This window comes from Ciconia boyciana, chromosome 7, assembly GCF_034638445.1.
Source record: "Ciconia boyciana chromosome 7, ASM3463844v1, whole genome shotgun sequence".
Classification (NCBI taxonomy): Eukaryota; Metazoa; Chordata; class Aves; order Ciconiiformes; family Ciconiidae; genus Ciconia; species Ciconia boyciana.
In genome coordinates, this window is record NC_132940.1 from 13,611,649 (window position 1) to 13,631,061 (window position 19,413).

At 38.8% G+C, this 19,413-nt stretch overlaps 1 protein-coding gene across 8 annotated transcripts in view; it reads left to right on the forward strand.

Annotated features, from left to right (window-relative positions):
* Nucleotides 1-19,413, forward strand: part of ST6GALNAC3 (ST6 N-acetylgalactosaminide alpha-2,6-sialyltransferase 3) — a 232,201-nt gene that overhangs the window by 143,060 nt on the left and 69,728 nt on the right. For 7 of the 8 annotated variants that reach the window (XR_012043561.1, XM_072868755.1, XM_072868754.1 and 4 more), the window contains one exon: nt 8,125-8,534. Coding sequence is in view for 7 of the 8 variants with exons in the window: in XM_072868755.1 (XP_072724856.1) it covers nt 8,125-8,534 (410 nt within the window). In the remaining variant the exon portion in view is untranslated. Of the gene's footprint in view, nt 1-8,124; nt 8,535-10,961; nt 11,109-19,413 lie in introns of those variants that run through there. The other variant, XM_072868756.1, reaches the window with a different exon arrangement.

Below are 19,413 nucleotides of genomic sequence, written 5' to 3' on the forward strand. Positions count from 1 at the left end.
ACAGAGAATTACAGAAGATAAAGTAAACCTAAATATTATGATACCAATAACTTGCTGGATCAAGTGATGATGTTTTTTGCTGGTAACAAATATACTGTTGCAAATACAGTTTTGCAGTAGAGTGACAAAAGGGGTGCCATAGTTAAGAGCAGCTGATTGTGTTGTGTTTGGAGTTGTTTATGAAGTTTGATGGGCAGTGTCTGGTTTAAATTGTGTTTCTCCAATAACTTTTGTGCACAAAATTCAAGAGTCATCACGTGCTAACGAAGGCAAGTGAGCAATGCCATGGATGTTAAAATAAATGACTTATTGGATTCAGCATTCAGCAAGCAGCATTTATTTGGTTGGAAGAATTCCTGGCTTTTGAACTATTACAAAGCCATGATATTTCAAAGGCTGTATATTTGCAAATGAGTGATAGATGGAGTGTCACAAACGTTCTGGTTATTTATGGTCATCAGCTAAACCACTGGGATTAAGTTAGGGGTACTCTAGAACTAATGTAGCTTGTTTGGTTTTCCTTTTTGAGCAATTAGGAAATTAATTTTTTCATAGGCTGTTTTTCAGAGCAAATGTTATTTTAGTGCCTACCTTGTGAACTTGCTGTATAGGGTGTGCATGATGGAGTTTGCCTCCCTCCCATAACAATTAGGCATTCAATCCTCAACAGTGTTTGACATGAACATTTCCACATATGTTCTTGGGCATATTTGTATTTTTATCTTGATATTTTATATGCCAAAGAAGATTCTGCTTTTCTTACCTCCTCCCCCCCCAGTTCAGAGGTGTTAATTAAGTGGATCTGGAACTGTAGACACCTGTATGTCTACAGATATCAGGGTTTCCGGTTACCTACAAGCTGTAGTACTATATGCTGGAGTGAATGTATCTGTTTCCATCTGTTTTCTGCTTGGGCAGTTGCAGTTTAAAGGGAAAAAGCTATTCTCTCTGCCTAATGCTGAGTTATTTGATGGACATGTCTGATAAAGCTTTCTTCACAACAGTTAGTTTATACCTTAACAAATATCTTTAGGTGTTTTGGTTCTTCTCTTTTGCTAGATTTGATTCCCAAACATCATGGTTTATCTTACTGGCTATATATCAGTATTTTACTTTTTCTCAAATCCTCTTTCCCCTTACGTGTCTCTCTTTTAAACACTAAACTATATTCTACCTTTCCACAGCCTGCTTCAGTTCCTCTCTGAATTTTTTTCTGTCCTCTCTTCTCTTTTGGTATCCTGCTTCCATTTATTTCCTTCCCCTTTTGCGACATATTCATTCATGTTAATAAGAGCGCGTCCCTTCTGCCATCATATGTTGGGAGAGGAGAATTTACCAACCACCTGAGACGCAAACGAAACGGTGACTTCAGCTGACCGAGGGCGCACGTGCGGGACAGGTCCTCACACATCCTTCAGGCAACGCCTTAGGGCAAAACTTTCTTCACCTGCCACTCTCTCCATGCTCAAAGCCCCGCAGGGCTGTTGACCGCCAGTCCTCCAGTGCTCTGCCTCTGCTGGGTCTTTCTGTTGTACTTGAAACACTGGATCTGGCAGCTTCCTTCCGTCTTTAGCGCTCCACGTAGACCCAGAACAATTTCTCCTGTTCTTTGTTTACTCTCCACCACCTTTCTATTTTTGAGTCTTTTTTACCAAGAGAGCTATCGGGAATCTTTCAATAGTTTATCATTCCAGAAGAAAATACTAGTGTAGGTTTATTTAAAAGGTGTCAGTTTCAATGAAGTTTCGGCTGGAAAGCAGGAAGAAAGGAAAAAATGAAAGGGACTGTTCTGTTAATGTGAACAACCATGCTTTAAGCTTTTCACAATACAGAAAAACGTTCAATTGAAGGACCATTTTAATTCCATTTTAGAAAAATATTTAAATATTATTTTTAAAAAATAGGAAGTTAAAATATTTTGATCAAACTGGACCTGTTTTTACTCAAATTTTATTTTATGGGATTATCAAGAGGGGTATTATCTTTGACTTTTCAATTTTTGCTTTATATTAGAGGAAAATACATTAAAAGACCTGTTTTTCCGTTTTCTTCTTTATAGGTCATACACTTGACTCTGTTGCTACTCAGAATTTCCTCACATATATTTGAGGTGTTTATTTTTCAGCTCTCAGTATCATGAGATGTACTTGATTCTTGCCTTGTTCCAAAGCTGCCTATATTGTTCCCAACAGCAGCAGCAAAACCGACAACATTCTGGTGAGCATTTGCTCTGCTATATCTTGAAAGAGGTACGAGCTGGCATGCAGTAACTGGAGCTGTCTCGAAAGTGACAAAGATGACACTGCATCACTTTGCACTGTGGTTCATGTTCGGAAGGTTTGGGTTTGTGGTTATTTTTTTTCTTTTCCTTTCCATGAGAAAGAAAGCTAAAATGTTTCAAAAATACACTTGCCAAAGGAAAGTTTAGGTGGTGCTGGAGACTCTGGCATGCAAGTTTCAAGCTCTGCCCAAAGTCCGAGCTTCCTTCCCTTTTCTGTCTCTTTACCACTGACATCAGGAATCCACAAGATACCTGTTCAAGCAAAGGGCTGATACAGCCCTTTTAAGGAGCTGTAACATGAGCTGCAAATCAAAGAATAGCAGTTCTGTAACAACTGGGTCAGTGTATATAGAAAGAATTTCAGTGACGGTTATTTATTCCATCTCCTACTGCAAGATTAGTCCCATTATGTGGCTCCTATGCATTCCCTTCCAATTCATTCAATTTAAATAAAAACTTCCTGCTAGCACTTATGCACATATCAGTGACAGTCATCTAAATAAAATATACCAGGCACTTCAGTCTCGGGAACAGTCTTATGAAGAGGCAGATCATATTCTATTTATTTGGAAATGGGATGCACGTTGACATAGGGCTTATTTCAAAATAATGTCAAAATGTTAAAATCTTTATGAAATCTTAACATTAAATTTTATGAAGACAGAGGTGTTTGCTGGGATGTGATGCCGGGGGCTAGGACCGAAATCAGCTGCTGAAGATTAAAAAACCACAACACTACCACAGGAGGGAAGGGGGTACAACCACAAACTCAGGGTAATCAGACCTGTGGTTTTTTATCGTTTTTATTTTTATTGCTTGATGTTAGTTATATAATGTGATTTATATACAGTGCTTCTAAGTGCTGTATTAAATTGATAGCTCTTGCTGGGTGAAGACACAAGAACTATCTTTCTTTTCTTTAAGTGTGCTGAATTTTGTCTTAGAGAAGCCTGGCAAGTCTTTCCTCCCAGTCAGAGGTCTGAAGAAAGTGAGTAAGTGTAGATAAAACCAGCTTGGTTAATCATCACTGAAACACAGGAAAAATTAAAATACATTTTTGGCTTGTAAAGTAGAGAAAAGCAATAAAAACAATGCCAGACGGTTAATGCCTCTCTTGTACCTTTCATTTCAAAGACCTCAAAAGAACATCAAGAAGAATAAAGGCAAAATCTATTCCCTATTGGCATCATTATAAATGTTGTATCCTCTAAAACTCTAAAGACATCCAAGAAGAGTAGAAGAATAAATGGCATTGAAATAAAGAAAGTCTCTCTGGAGCTTTGTTCAATCGACTTTGTTAGAATTCACTCAAATAGGATGATTATAAGAAAAGATCTCATTTGTTTCAACATTAAAGGAGCAAATTAATATGTGGTGAGCTGGTAATAATTGCCTCATTATGTAGTGAATGGGCATTGCGTCCAATTTACAAAATTACAATCATATTGTCAAAGTAACAATTGGGAAAGTTTAATCTGAATTTCCTAACTATCTGTATGATTAGTAGTGGGATTCACAGGGTGAAGCAGAGTTGGTGGTTGGAGTGAGCTCTCCAGCGCACCACCGGCCTATGGTGCTAAGAAGTCCCAAGAGAAGCTCAGCTTGTCATTAGTGTAAATTGCACCGGCATAGGTCCTGAGCTAGATTTGGTCCAACCTAAGAGTGAATCTGGCAGTCTCTGCTAAGACGGAAGGCTGGCACGTGACTGGTCTGTCAGGGCATTGCTTTGTTGGACTCCACTGACTTGTGCTGAAGTTTTGGCCAAGAGGTTGAGACCTGGCCTGAGATCATCCCCGCTTGGGACTTCAGCAGACCTACAGGTCCGTGTCTGGGAAACTTGGAGACCCAGGATCTGTGCCGTTGGGAACAGACGTGCCACCCATACAAATGGTCCTGTAGCTGGGATTTCAGTCTCTCAGTGGAGACATCCGAAATGATGGGGAGGTTGTTTCAAACTGGAAAGTAGCCAATTTTCCAAATATCAAAATACTCTGTGGAAGAGAATCATGTTTTGTGACCTACTTCTAGTTAGATTTGCTTGTGACCTTTTCTAATTCTGGCTGTTTTTGTTATTTAATGATTTGACCTTTGATTCTGTGAAGCCACTTCAGTGCTAAATGCAAAGATTTAATAACTAGAACTGTTTGATAAGTGACCTTTATTACACAGCTATTTCTCTTTGCTAGAGAAACGGCACTGTTTTGCAAGTTCTAATTCATGGTTTTAATTATCTTTTCTATTGTCTGTAAGCTTGCACAGGAAATGGAAAGGTCAGACATTTCATTTTCTTTACTGATTACAATATAAGTGCTCCTCAACAGTTACAATGTATCACTCAGGAAAAAGCTGGGATGATTTGTCAGAATCATGCCCACCTGCCCTGCTGAGGACTTCTACATCCTTCTGGTCAGCGACAAAATAAATTATTTTCTAGAAGCAATAATAGCTCAACCCCCTTGGTGTGTAGAGGTGAAATATGTGTCTAAATACATGAAAAGAGAAGAAAAGGTGAACGGTTCTCTGGTTTTTTCTTTAGCTCATATATCTACAATGCAAGCGAATGAAGACCTTGTGAAAGGTACGGGTAAACTCGTAATTGATGTTGTCGGTCCAGAGAGCGTAAACAGTAACAGCACAGGGTTCTGTATGGTCCTGCCAATCTGTATCAGTCCCGTTGCTGCTGGACCATCTCTACAGATGAGAGGGCAGCCTGGACTGCCTGCCAGAACCATTTTTGGTTTCTCTGATAAGGCTGCTGATGACTTAGTGTTTAATTGCTTTCCTGGTGTTTGTGATGTGGATGCCTGTAAACAGTTACTGTTAACCGCAAAGCACATCACCAAGAAGGCACAAGTTTCTCTAATTCTCCAGTTTTCATCTCTCTGTATTCCTGTTTCTGTGTGTAAGAATTGTCTCTCTGCTTCTGTTCCTCCTTAACACAAACAATACAGCAAGTTAAATGGAAAAGTGATAGTTTCTCATACAGGTTAGGACTATCGTGGGCAACCTTGCAGCCAAAAGTCTGCATACGGGAAAAGGGTGTGAGGGATGTAGGACCCCAGAGTATGGGGTGAGGGGGGCCAACAGCACATCACTCCAGCTCCTCAAGGGTCATAGGGAGCTGTCAGCTGTGTCCTAGTTCAGTAGCAGAAGTAGCAGCCACAACTACCCAGGTGCTTCCCAATTTCAGCCCCTCGGTCACCCAAATCCTTGTGCCTGAATAGCTCCTGTGGGAGCCACCTGGCAGAGCAGCGACATTTGAGCAGCTTTGGAGTCTTAAAGTGATGGGACAGCCATACCTGAGCTAGGGTGCAATAACAAACAGGAATGTCATGCTGAATGAGGAAAATGAGAAAGCTGTTGTATGTGGATTACTGAGACTGCCCCTTTTGCCTGTGACACTCATAAACCAACACTGCAAGCTGCCGGCCTGTCGCCATATGGGGGTTTAACGAATGAATATTGATGTGTGTTTTCTCATACGTTGAGAAAGATATGACGGGAAAAGATACCAAAGTCAGTGAATGATTCTGGAGTCAGTGGAATGTCTCATGGGTGTCAGTCAGTCTCCTTACTCTCTCTGGGATCTCTGTTGGGAAATATGCATATTAGGACAAGTAAAATTTCTCTACATTGTAAAAAATATTTATTCTGAGGTAGGGCTGGGAGGGGTTAAGCCTCTGCCTCTATTGAAGAACCGCAAATTATATGTTGACCTAGTGCAGGCATTCAATATTATGAAAGTGCTTTATAAATTGGAACAAGACAAATGAATCACAACAAAAGAGCTAGAAAACCGGGGGACACAATTTCAGGAGTGAGTGTACTCAGTTTATTTGAGCAGAACAGTTACACTCAGTGAATAGAAAATGTGCAATGCATTTCTAACTAAAGTCAGAAAATCAAACCATTCCAAATTTAAAAGAGCAGCTCCATTTTAATGGAGAAGGAAGAATATTTTGGGGAAAAAAAAAAAACAACCCACCAAAAAACAACACCAAGGTTGAGACACATTTAAATGGGACCAGATTCTTGACCAAATTGGCTTTTCCTAACTAGCAGTTTTGTATTCAGCATTTGTTAGTTTGCAGGTTCACCCTGAAAGCTATAAATTAAGCTACTGGGACTTTAACAATTCACTTCATGTTAGGATGTGAGTTATGCTTATGGATTTGTTTAGGTCACCCAGCCATGTTCTCATAACATATCTTAGATGGGATTTTTGTAACTAAGTGGTAAACAGAAAGACTCTTGTGTTCAGCTGCATCTCCTGGGATTTCATCCCAGCTGTCAGAGAGCTATGCAGGACAACTCTCTAAAACTGCAACAGCTATAAAAAAATACTTGGTGTTCTGTAAAGGAAACATTGCCAATGCTTTTGCATGCAGTCAGGCATCTTTAATTCCTGATGAAATGAGGAAAGAACATTTTCATGAACCACTCACGTAGAGAAATCAAACCAATCACAATAGAGTAATCAAACCTTTGCGATTGTGAGATTTATTGCAGAAGTCTTGCAGGATGCACCTTAGTTGTGTACAAAATTTGTCACCCAAAGATGAGATATTTTAGCTGTTATAATTTGGCTCTCTTCAGATGTTTATCTCTTGTCCTTATATTACGCACCATTATCAAAGAAATTTGATGTTTTGTCAGCCACCATGTCCTAAGGTTATAGTGGTCAAATGTAGCCAGGATATTCATCCACATCAGCTAAACGAGGTGTGATGTTGAAGGGAAATAGCCCCAAGTGTGATCAGAAAAGCACCTAGCATCCTGTCAGGCTAAATGTCCAAAGAACATGAAGGGAATTATTCCCAACAAACATTAAATTGAAGTCACTGGCTCCCAATTGGGAGTATGACAAAAGATCAAGTCTGTGACCATACAAAAAATTGTACATGATCTGTGGCCTGGACCATCTTCTGTAGGTTTTTTTGATGGATATAGTTTTCATTTGATTTAGATTTCTAACCAAACTTTTCATACAATTCAACTTAAATACAGGGCATTTCCTTTTAGTCTGTTGGTACAAAAGAACTAAAAGGCATTTACTATTTATACTCGGACAAACGGAACATCAGGTAGATCCCTATATCTCTGTTAGACAGATAACTGTTCCTATTTTCAATTCATGCTGGAGAAATAACACCTTAGAACGTGCTCAGGAAATAGTGTCTTTGACTTCAGTTTGCCCAGGATTAAGTTCGTAGTTCACATGTCACCAGTCCATCTGCCTCTCATTTTTCATGGGTCATAACCATTCTCTGGAGAGAACAATGTATTCCTGTCTATGTCTCCTTTCCAACTGCAGGATTTTCATGCCACTAGATTGCTTTTTAGAGTTACATCTCATGTTTGGCTTCTATCACAAATTTGGAAACTATTCATTCAGACACATAAACACAGTCAGTGTATAGTTAAATTTCCAGGATTACTTTTTCTGTACTTGTTTCCTATTTCTGACAACACCTTGTTAAAAGAGAAAAAGGCATTGATCTAAATATTGTTTTCTGCTGCTTCTTTCTTTCATTGTTTTCTGGTGGAAAGAGTAACATTTAGAGGAAAAAAAGAAATGCTTATTTTTCTAGTTGACTTTGCAAGGTGGAGAACAAAGGAAAAGATTGGAACTGCCACCTATTTCACTAAAAAGGATTGCATTCAGAGCTTTGTAGTGGTAGGGTTTTCTACCAGCTCTACCACATGAGGATTGTTAGGTTTTTTTTAAAGAGAAGCATTGCTAGCAATTTGTTGGACTGTGCCCGTCTGTCTTTCAACTGAATTTTCAGTCTTCCTGTTTTACAGAGAAAGAATTGCCAATATTTTTGTTTTCTTTCTTCCAGCCTCTACAGCTTGACTGTGACCTCTGTGCCATTGTTTCAAACTCGGGACAGATGGCTGGCCAGAAGGTGGGAGCCGAGATAGACAAGTCCTCCTGCATATGGAGGATGAACAATGCTCCCACAAAGGGCTATGAGGAGGATGTTGGGAAGAGGACAACCATAAGAGTGGTCTCTCACACAAGCGTGCCTCTCCTACTCAAGAATCCCGAGTACTTTTTCAAAGAAACCAACAACACAGTTTACGTGATCTGGGGACCTTTTCGAAACATGAGGAAGGATGGAAATGGCATTGTGTACAACATGCTGAAGAAAACTGTTGACAGCTACCCAACTGCCAAAATCTATGTGACAACAGAAAAGCGCATGAGTTACTGTGATGCAGTGTTTAAGAAGGAGACAGGAAAAGACCGGTAAGTCCTAAATGTGAAGAACAATTATAATGTTTGAAAAAAGATACATGAGAGAAGTTCATGCCGGATGCCAGCTACTAAATGAATCCCCAGATATGTTTTTAATGGATTGTTATATGGTTTTGACTGTTATAAGCACTTGATGAGGCAGCAGCTAGGCCCCATTTACCCCACCTACGCTACCTTCTGTTCTTTCCATTTCTGTTGGCTTGAGTCCCAAAAATATTGGATGTCTTCCTGAAACGTTTTCAAAGCTGTGTGTTGTTTTCAGCTCAATTTACTATTGATTAAATTGACATTTTATTTGAAGAGGATAATCCTACACAAACAACATTTCCAAATGCACAACCTCAGGATAACACTGGATATTGTATTTTCTTCTCTGTTGAGATTCACTGTAGCTTTTCTTCAAACACAAACCTGAGGGTTATGCATTATTTCTATTTCTTGGTGAAAATGGATTATCAGTGATACTGTAATAGATTTAGGTTTTTACCAGAATTATGCTGAAATTCTATTTTCCATGCCTGAGAATGTGTGTTTATGCTGCTCAAGTGGGGGCTGTAAGGAGATGAAAGTGCGAGGGCCACTGTTTTGGCTAGCATGTTCAGAGCAGAAATTGGATTTGTGGATTTAAGACCACAAATTACAGGATTTTGTAACTGAGCTGCAAAAATTCTGATCATCTGTGTTTTGGCATGGAAGAGCACCTGTCATGCATACTCGCTGGAGCTAACTAGGAAGGAGTTTCCAGATCACTGCTGTGCCTTAGTATTAATTTTTGGATTTGCACTTCATGAATTTGCAGTTGTGAATGACTGTAGCCATTCTGACCAAATTAAAAATACAGATATTCACAAACAGTTTAACTTAGTCTGAACTTTTGACTTAGCTTTTGAAATAGAAGAGCTTTTTCTCTCAAACTTCCTTCATTCATCTTGTTATTAAACTGCCAAACTTGGTTAGAGTTGAGTTTTCCCTTTTTTAAAACTATTGAAACATAGGGAAGAACTTGCCCCTCAGTTTGTTCACCATGTGCACATGTTGTTGCTGCGATTCTGGAATTGGAGGGAGCTCCTATATGTCATAAAGGTGTCAAGGTTATCATGGCTTCTTTAGTTTAACTGAACAAGCTGATGAACAGAGACTAATAGAGAAAATATGCAAGATCCATTATTTTAAAATGCCCTCTAATAATTCAGGTCATCCAGTTTACATATTAATTGAGCTAAATAAGATAATGGGTACATGATTGCATTGCAAAACATAAATTTGTTTATATTTATGACTCTTCTACGTTAAGAGTCAGGTCACAATGACTTTACAAGACTCTATCAAAATCCTTATTGTGAGACCAGACCTTAGTATATCCTATCAAAGAATCTCATGATCCAATGTCAAAGTATCCTCATCTCCAGCATAATCCATTCGTCCTCAACAAATTAACACATCTCAAGGTTTTATTATTATGCAATTAACACAATACAAATGCTTCTTTCCGTGTCAAAGGCAGATTGGACTTCTGTTCTCCCAGTGCTTATGAACAAAGTTCTTAAGCAGCCTAATGTCAAAGTGGCCCAATTTCTTTCTCCTTAATCCATTACAACGGCTAAAAGTTTTACATTGCAAACGGGCAAATTGTAGAGAGCCTGCCTCATGACCCACATGACATTGCGTTTGCACATGCTGTCCTTTAACACTGTGGAAAAAAGCCCATCGCTTCTCAAGTGGCAATCGGATAACATCCTTGTATCTGCTGCAGCTTTCATTTTTAGTCCTACTTTTCCACATCAACTGCTAAGTGGTGTTTTTAACATCATTTAGTGCACTTGTCAGCCAGAAACAAGGGACACAATTTACATGTCACCAGCCAACACCTTCTGTATCACAAGAAAACATCCTGCAGTTCCCTCCTAACCAGGGGACCTCAGTTTGGAAACTGTTTCATTTTCTGTAGCATCTTCAATTCACAGAACCCATCTGCTGTTTCTAGGGAGGGTCATGAGGCTGTTAGAGGTATGTGGCATTTGTGGAAGCAGTAAAGGGAGAGCACAAGAGATTTGTGGGTGATGAAAATAGTTTTGCACGTTGTGCCAGACTATTATGATGCTGAGACAGACTCAGGTTCCTCAGCCAAATATTCCTTCGGTTCCTCAGAGAAACATCAACTCTTGCTTGCAATATTAGATTGAACAGAGGTCTGTTTCGACATGTTCCCAGCAAAAATTCTGGAAGGAAACCAAGTTCAACTCATATTTTAAAATGTACTGAGTGGATTGTAACGACATCTATTTTAGTTTAATCCTAAAATACTGTCCTTATGTACAGTGTATGCTACTAATGCATAGTAAGATTGCAACAGATTTCTAGTCTGTCAAGCCTTTAATGAGCTTTCTATTTCTACTCTTTGATGTTCCATCTTTCCAGGTAATTAGTGGGACTTTTCAGTAGTTTCATCCTAGTGGTGCTCAAGTTTTAAAGGATGTTATGAGAAGCAGCTAACTGGTATGTGCTGCAGTCACTTCTCTACTGCAGAAGAGCTCTGGTCCTGCACCACCGATGTGAGAGCTGACTTCATTGAGTGCAGGTTCAAAACCCACAGCTTTGGTATTGACAAATGGTATATTATTGGTTCATGGAAGAAACAAGAATTGCCTCTAAATAATGTCCAACAAACAAGTTTGTTTATTTCACAATGCAGCATTTTTTAATTCTACAACAGTACAAAATACCCTCTGATATGGGCTATCCGTGCTGGTGAATTAACCTTGCATGCGGTGTTATGAATCTGGGGGACATATGTTCTTTCTGAGAGTCTTTATTAGTGAAGCATTTGAGTTCAAGGCGGTGAATACTCATCCACTTTGAATAATTGTTGTACATAAATAATATTCATTACCAGACATTCACAATTTTTCATTAATGCATTTTACTTGGTATTTCCCTAGAGGGAGCATAAAGCTGGCAGCTTCTTCCAGTACTTCACTAATGTTTTGGTGTATTATATGTATTGAGTCAAGTGAAAGGACTTAAAGAAACATTAGGTAATTACTAAATGTGGCATCTTTGTATGTACCTCAATCCAGGTAGGTGGTTCTAAAGCCATCTATATCTTTGCCATGCATTAGAAATATAAGGCAATATGATATAACAACATTTAATTGGTAATAACAGAGAAAACTGTAGTCTTCATTAAAGCAGCAGAGCTAATTCTGGTCTGATAAACTGCACTGAACAGCCCTAAATAGGTTTTAATTAGCTGGCACCAAAGCTGCACCACCCTTAGGGGAGGGTAAAATTAATGAAAACTAGCAGCAAATAGATCAATGCTGCTGGATGTTATTGCCTTAGGTGAAGGTGATGAGGAAGAAAGGAGAGTCTTTTAAGGATCATTTAGAAAACAGTCTGCGTTAAAAGTCACTTTCAAAAAGCAATGATAAAATAAATCTGTGCTAATACCAGTGAAACAGTCTAATGTTATCCAGACTGCAGACTCCTTTTGTGTTTATACTACAAACATCTCAGACTAACCACTCAGCAGAGTATGTCCGAGTAGTGCCTCTGATGGCACTGCTCCACATCCCCTCTCGGGGCTGATGGTGTGGTCAGACCGCTCCTGTCCCGCTGCATGTGGAGGACGCTGAGCCCCAGCAAACAGCCAGTAATGCATGTGCTGATACTGCCCAAACCACAGCTTAACTCGGTGTTTCTAGTCACACTTCTTATAAATAACTCCCCAAACAGCCTGCTGAGCTTTGCTGAGGAGATATATTCTGAGCTGCTAAAATTCCCGTTAAGAGACATGAGATAACGTTCTGAAACTCAGCCAGTTTGGTAGACAATTGACTTTCCCCACACTCTGTCTTAACTCTGACAACACCCATCCAGTACCCAAACATTTCAGTTCAATTCAACAACATTTTATTGACATTATTAGCTATAGAAGCATGTCTACAACAGGCAGGTTCACTGAGCCACATTTGCAGTCAGATGGCTATTTCTGAAGGATCTTTGTTTATACCTTGGACAATTCCAAAGCAACTAAATTGCTTTTGTGCTTCTCTTCCAGAAGTTCTTAGTCTCCTCTCTTCATGCCAGATGGTGCTATCTGTTAGGTTGTGAGAAAGCTGTTTTATCATTCGAGGCAGAAAGATGGATCATTCTGATCACTGACTTCTGCATCAAGATTCAAAATTTGGGGGTGTGCTCAACCTGCTATTTTACTCAGTTCTGCTCGCTAATTATTTATCTTTTTGGCGATATACGAGATCTATATTATATCTCTGTCATTTAGAGCTAACAAATTATATTCATCTAAAGTTCGGCTTGACACTGTTAGACAACTGCAGTCATCACAGCTTCACCTCAGCTAATATGTACTTTTTGATGTGTCTGACTAATCTACATGAAGCTGTAGTCTAGTAAAAATGTCATTGAAATGAATAAATGGAATTATATTCTCTGAGCTTCAAGTAGCTGCAACTTCTATTGTTTGGTGATATTCTCTGTGAATCGAGGTAGTAGAGCCGTCAGGCACCAGAACATCAGTTTATGCCATATTTCTGGTTGTTGGCTTGAATGAAATATTATAGTAATACTATTTCCACTTGTGCACTTGCTTACACATATGTATTAGTTTCCCAATCAAGGCCATTCAGAGAAAATATAAAATCTTAGCTAGTGTTAGGTAATATTTGCAGAAAGCAGTTTTTCATTGGGAAGTTGTGAACATTGACACTGAATCTGCCTCAGAGAGTTAGATTCTGGGACTTGGGAATTAATTCCCATCTGTGCTTTGTATTAATGTGCTTTTTCTAAAAAAAAGAAATTCTGGAAGATGAATAAACGTTCATTTCATTTTGAAAGGAAAATGAGCAGAGTTAGGGAACATCAGCATCTTTAAATTACAGGACTCTTGGAAGAAAATGATGGAAAAACTGATTCAGACTGACAGAGGAAATGTATAATGCCTGTTGAAACATTTTTAAGGACAGAAATGAATTGTAGTTTACATTTTGATATAGTCTTTGTCATGATGATGTAGTGTCTGCTGCTGCACCAATAAAATCAGCAAAAAGTTCTCAACTGCCTGTGAGCCTCACAGCAAACCTCAAAACATGTGTTGGATATAGTGACCATTTTTCAAGTGCTTGATGGTGGATCTTTCTTGAACCATTGCTTGGCACTCCATTCTTTCTTTTTTTAAAGTAATTCCTTCAAAAAATGCTAATGGATTTGTCCATCTTAATTCATAGAGGGTTTAAATAGTTTCATTGCCAGCTAAGACTGTTTTATTACCTGAAAAAACAAGAGTCTAAAGCATGAAACCTTAATGAAATAAATAGATTTTTCATTATAAAACACTTAAAACCTCAACATCTATTGCTGTTTGTGGTCAATCACTGGACGGCTAACAACTGTTTTGGGGTTTATATTCACTCTTCCATTTCCTGGTAAAACACCAGTTGTTCCTGAGTGTCCTAAATTTATTCCCTGCAGCCCATTAGTAACTACATTTATATTTCTTTATGAAGATTTTCCTAATTAAGATGAACATTTTTCTCTATTAGGCAGATGGAACTCAATAGAAGTCCATTTTTTATTAACGTGCAGCAGTAAATGCTGTACAAAGCACCAGTACTTTTGTTAAGAAACACAGCTCCTTCTACATTACACTAATTACATAGTAAAGTGAAACTTTATTAAAAAATATCAATATTAGCTAATACTTTGTGATAAAACTGTGGCTGCATATAGATTGGTGTGGGCTCAGAGACCTATTGATTCTGTGGTGGTTGCTGACTATAGCCATGGAGTTATTTCTTTTTGTCTGATGATTTAAGTCAAGAAATACATAATCAGGATCTACTTTATCTTTGTGCATTTTCACATGTTCTTTGAATTAATCCAACATCTATTGCTTTTAATTTATCACATCTTCTTTAAGTGCCACTGAATCTGTTTTCTGTTCCTGACAAGCCGTATGTTAAATCTTTATACAGTGTTTGGTATTGTCCTAATTACGTGCACACCTCTTCCATCCTGTCCTTTAAATATTCTGCAGCTTTTATGGTCAAGAGAGTATTGCTGATATCTCTCATGAGCAACACTGGGATCGCACATGTAGATGAGATTCTGCTTCGACTTTTCTCGCATCCTGTGAACGTACACCTTTTGAAAGGGTTATGTAAGTCAGTGATTCATATGCTAGCAATTCTGGTAGCATTGTGGATCGCAATGGTTCCAGGTTTGCTGCTGGTGGTGAAGGTGTTTTATGGTTGCAAAGGCAGAAGTCTTGGAGGGAAAAATTAGCAAAGGCATAGATTTTGAATTAAGCCTTTGGTGTTCATAGGAGCTTCACTGGATTGTCTTCCATAGTTCAACGTTTCTGATTTTTCAGATCACAGTGTTTAAAATAGACCTTGATTTTCCTAAAGGAGCTTAAAATTTTAAAGGAACAGAACTAATTTTTAAAATATCAAGAAATGAATCTATTTTTTTAACTCAACCTTGCGGCCAGCTGAAATAGTTGTCTTTAAAAACACAGAGTGATTACCATTGAAGTCTATACTTATCACCAGTTGTCACACAGCAATACTTTTCTAAGATATATTAAATAGAATAGAAAATAAATGCGATGTTGCTGTTACTTTAGTATGATACCTATTGGTTACTGGTAACTGTGGGTTTTCTAATGGAAGCTCCCTAAAGTGCACTGAGCCTTATTTACAGTGTTTAGCAAAAGACAACATACTACAATCAAACAGCATGAGATGCACTGGGAGATTTTGTGTTATAGAGTTGCTGCTCAAGTGAGGATAGCAACTTTAGGAGGTAGGGAATAAAACACTACAGTGATTTGTTGCTTCAGATAGAGAAGAGTTTCTGTACATCTGTCCACCCACTAACTAGTAAATCTTACTAGAAAAGACTTTTCTTATAAAAGGTGTATGAGAACTAATTTCAGATATCTCACTGAATGAGGTCTAGAAAAGATTATCTTCTCAAAGCTTTGAACAAGTAGGAAACACAGCAAAAAAACCCTGTTTAAAAGTAGAAACAGTTTAGCCTGAACTGATGTTGGAATATTTTACCTTAAAATATAGAAAGATTAGTAAACAAATACTGCACTGAATATTTAATTGGTAAGAAATCAAGCCTGTATGAGACCTCATGCACATAGGTGGGAGGAAAACTGGTGGAAAATGGTGAAATTTTGTGTCTCATTAAATTAATTTAGAACTCAGTGTTAACTAGGTGCTTGCTTATGCACTTCTTCACAATGTGTATTTTTACCCATACAAAAACAAAACAGATTTTATTTATTTTTACACTTTTATTTATATGTCTGTTATCATGTATCCCATATAAAGAATTCAGGCTGTAATTTCAGAACAGTGAAACTGTATGGATATATATGTGCGCACATGGATTTATAGCGCACGTCTTTGAAGGTAACTCAGGATTCACAGCCATGCTTCTCGGAGAACTTGATGTACTATTGGGATATGCTACAACCTGCGTTTAGAAAACAATCGCTGACTACATCCTATACAGTTCCTGTGATACTCAAATTCTCTGAGCTTTTAACAGTGAGGCAGCTATGCATTTAAAGAATAACATGCACATGAGCAGCATGTACAATTTTTCTCAGGCATTCATGTCTTCAGCAGGTTTTGGAAGCTATAACAGTTTGGAAAACCAGCTACAACTGTGGGGATTTATTACGAATCTTGAGGAGTGTCCTCAAATAGTATGTCTGATGTCTTGGATATTGATCAGCATGTAGCTTAGTTTGGGCGTGAAGGGTGTGCTGGTTTTGGCTGGGACAGAGTTAATGTTGTTCATAGTAGCTAGTATGGGGCTGTGTTTTGGCTTTGTGCTGGAAGCAGTGTTGATAACACGGGGATGTTTTCGTTACTGCTGAGCCGTGCTCACACAGAGTCAAGGCCTTTTCTGCTCCGCACCCCACCCCACCAGCGAGCAGGCTGGGGGGGCACAAGAAGCTGGGAGGGGACACGGCTGGGACAGCTGAGCCCAACTGAGCAAAGGGACATTCCACACCATGTGGCGTCCTGCTCAGCATGTAAAGCTGGGGAAGAAGGAGGAAGAGGGGGACATTCGGAGTGATGGCGTTTGTCTTCCCAAGTAACCATTATGCGTGATGGAGCCCTGCTTTCCTGGAGATGGCTGAACACCTGCCTGCCCATGGGAAGGAGTGAATGAATTCCTTGTTTTGCTTTGCTTGCGTGCGTGGCTTTGCTTTACTTATTAAAATGTCTCTATCTCAACCCATGAGTTTTCTCACTTTTACTCTTCCGATTCTCTCCTCCATCCCACCCGGGGGGAGAGAGCAAGTGGCTGCGTGGGGCTTAGCTGCCGGCTGGGTTAAATCGCCACTAAGGGGAATACTTTTTGATGCAGATGTTCAAAGATTCAGCCATTCTATTTTCAAGATTTTGTAAGACATTCTTGTTTGTAGTAGCATTCACTACAGTTGGGACGGCATACCAGAGGCACCACTCATCTCAGAACCTGAGCAACCCTGTCCAGTACGTTAGTATTCAGTAAACATGCAACTGCAATAGAAGAAAAGGTTCCTACATGCCCATATGTTCTTTGCAAGTTTGCTGTTACTATCCCATCCCGGTCTTTGGAGACTTCTTTTTCTTTGTTTTTATTTTTTTAACGTCAGTCATCCCAGCAAGCATCTCCTCTCTGCTATAGTCAAATGGTTACAGAAAGGAGGCATGAACTCCCTGTCTATAACATTCTCTACATGACTCATTAAAACTTCCAAAGCACAGGATTTGCTGCAAAACTTTAAAAATTGCTGCAGATGATGTCACTAGTGCAGAATAACACACAGAGAAGGGAAAGAAAGTGATAGCAGATGAAATCCTAAGAAGCAAACAGCATGCTTTTATCTTAACAATAAAAACAAAGATAAATGTCAGAAATATGTGCTCTGTGTTCAGTTTGCTCTCCATATGTTGTTTCAGAGTTTTCCTTGAAGTACATTCATTAGAGATGCTAGTGCTCCTGTCTCCAAAGAGCATCCCAAACATTTTCTGTGAGAGCATTTCCGAAAATATTGCAGGTATCACTTAAGCCTCAAAATGCCTTTGTGAAGCGAGGAAAATTTATCCCCTTTTTACAACTTGACTTCCCTGAGAAAAGGACAGTAGGGGAAAGCGGAGCTATTGCTGTGCAGATATTCATGCCCATAGGGCTTTTTGAATGTTGTATGCTTACCATGAAGGCATTTCCATCTCTTACAGTGCTAATTTTGGGTTGGAATGGCCTGGAACTGCAAAATGGAACCAATTTCTGCTACTCTGTACCCTGTTTTCAGCCAAACACGGTAATGTTCTGGCACTTCCTTCCATATAAAATTAGCAGTAGTCTCTTGACGTTTTACAGTCAATCAAAATATTAGGGAAAGAAAATAATCTGAAGAGTATTTGCAAAGCAGTATTCCTCTAAAAGAGGAATTTTAGTTTCAATTTGTTCAAGTATTATTTGTTTTCCTATCCTGTGTCCATCCATCTTAGCATTGTCTCCACACCTTCCTCCCATCCATTAAGAAATGTGACTAGCATTTGTTATGTGTAGCTTTTTCTTTTATCGAGGGAGAATTGTGTCTTTGCTGGAGCTTAGTGGGGTTTTTTTTTTTGCTCGCTCTCCCTGTGCTGCTCTGATTTTATATTAGTGATGACACTGTTGAAATATGTTTTGTGTCTGGAGTAGAAGAAAGCAGTGGTCCTTAATTCCTCCGGGCTTATTTCATGGTCTTAAATTGCCTTTACCTTCTCTTCCAAGAAAGCACAGTGTTCAACAGAGTTGGATTTCAGCTCCACTGTACAGATCCTGCCAGGGACTCTCATCTGCAGTGGTGTGCCAGAGCCTTCTCACTCCTAGAGGTATTTTGGGTCTCGCTCATGGAGTGCCTTGCAGATATGAAACTTCATTTAACTTTATATAGGATATCCTCAGGATATCCTCAAGCTTTATGTACTGCTTAGACCTGTCTAAGCACCAGTGGCTTCCTGCCAAGCTACACTGCTATGCTTGGCTAGGAGAAAGGCAATGAATGGATGAGTGACTACGGCCAGTTCATTGTTTATCAGCGGGAAATAGAGTATTTCAGGCAATATTTCTGGATATGGTTTAGGATGGTACTCGGGGATGATATATTCGGGGAAGGCTTATTCCAGTTTCACTTGCAAGCTTTTAATTCTGGATCACTTAAAAGTTTTCCTCTGTATTTGAAATAATAACCACTGGTTTCATATGTATTTGACCAGTTTCAGGATAGCAGTAGCAAGAGCAGCTCCACATGTTTTCCATAAAATACTTCTGTTTGTGTACCAGGACTGAGACTGGCATATAATACAAATATTTTCTTCATTATTACTTTACATTTTTCCCTGAGGCTATCATATTGATTTCAAAACCATGGTCATCATTATACTAAAATGGTGGCATTAATACATTGGTCTCTGTGGGTAGATTATAATGGAAAGTTTAAAAATAATTGCCCACTAATATGAGAGGTGGAAGTATGTATAGTATTATATTGCTTGTAATGTAACCATTAAAATAACAATTATGTGATAATGAAAAGACTCGTTATGCTTTAGTTTATCTTTACATAATGTTAATAGCTAATGAAAACAGGGAAGATTATATCTAATTACATTTTACAATACTATTGCACTTCCTGTAAAGATAACATTTTGCACAGAATTGTAGATTTGCATGCTTCAGTAAAGTTTGTGTCCACTCCCTATGTACTTCAAAATACGACTAGTTTAAAACCAATGGTTACAATATGGTTCATTTTTATCAAATGGTACATACAGTCTTCACAAGAACA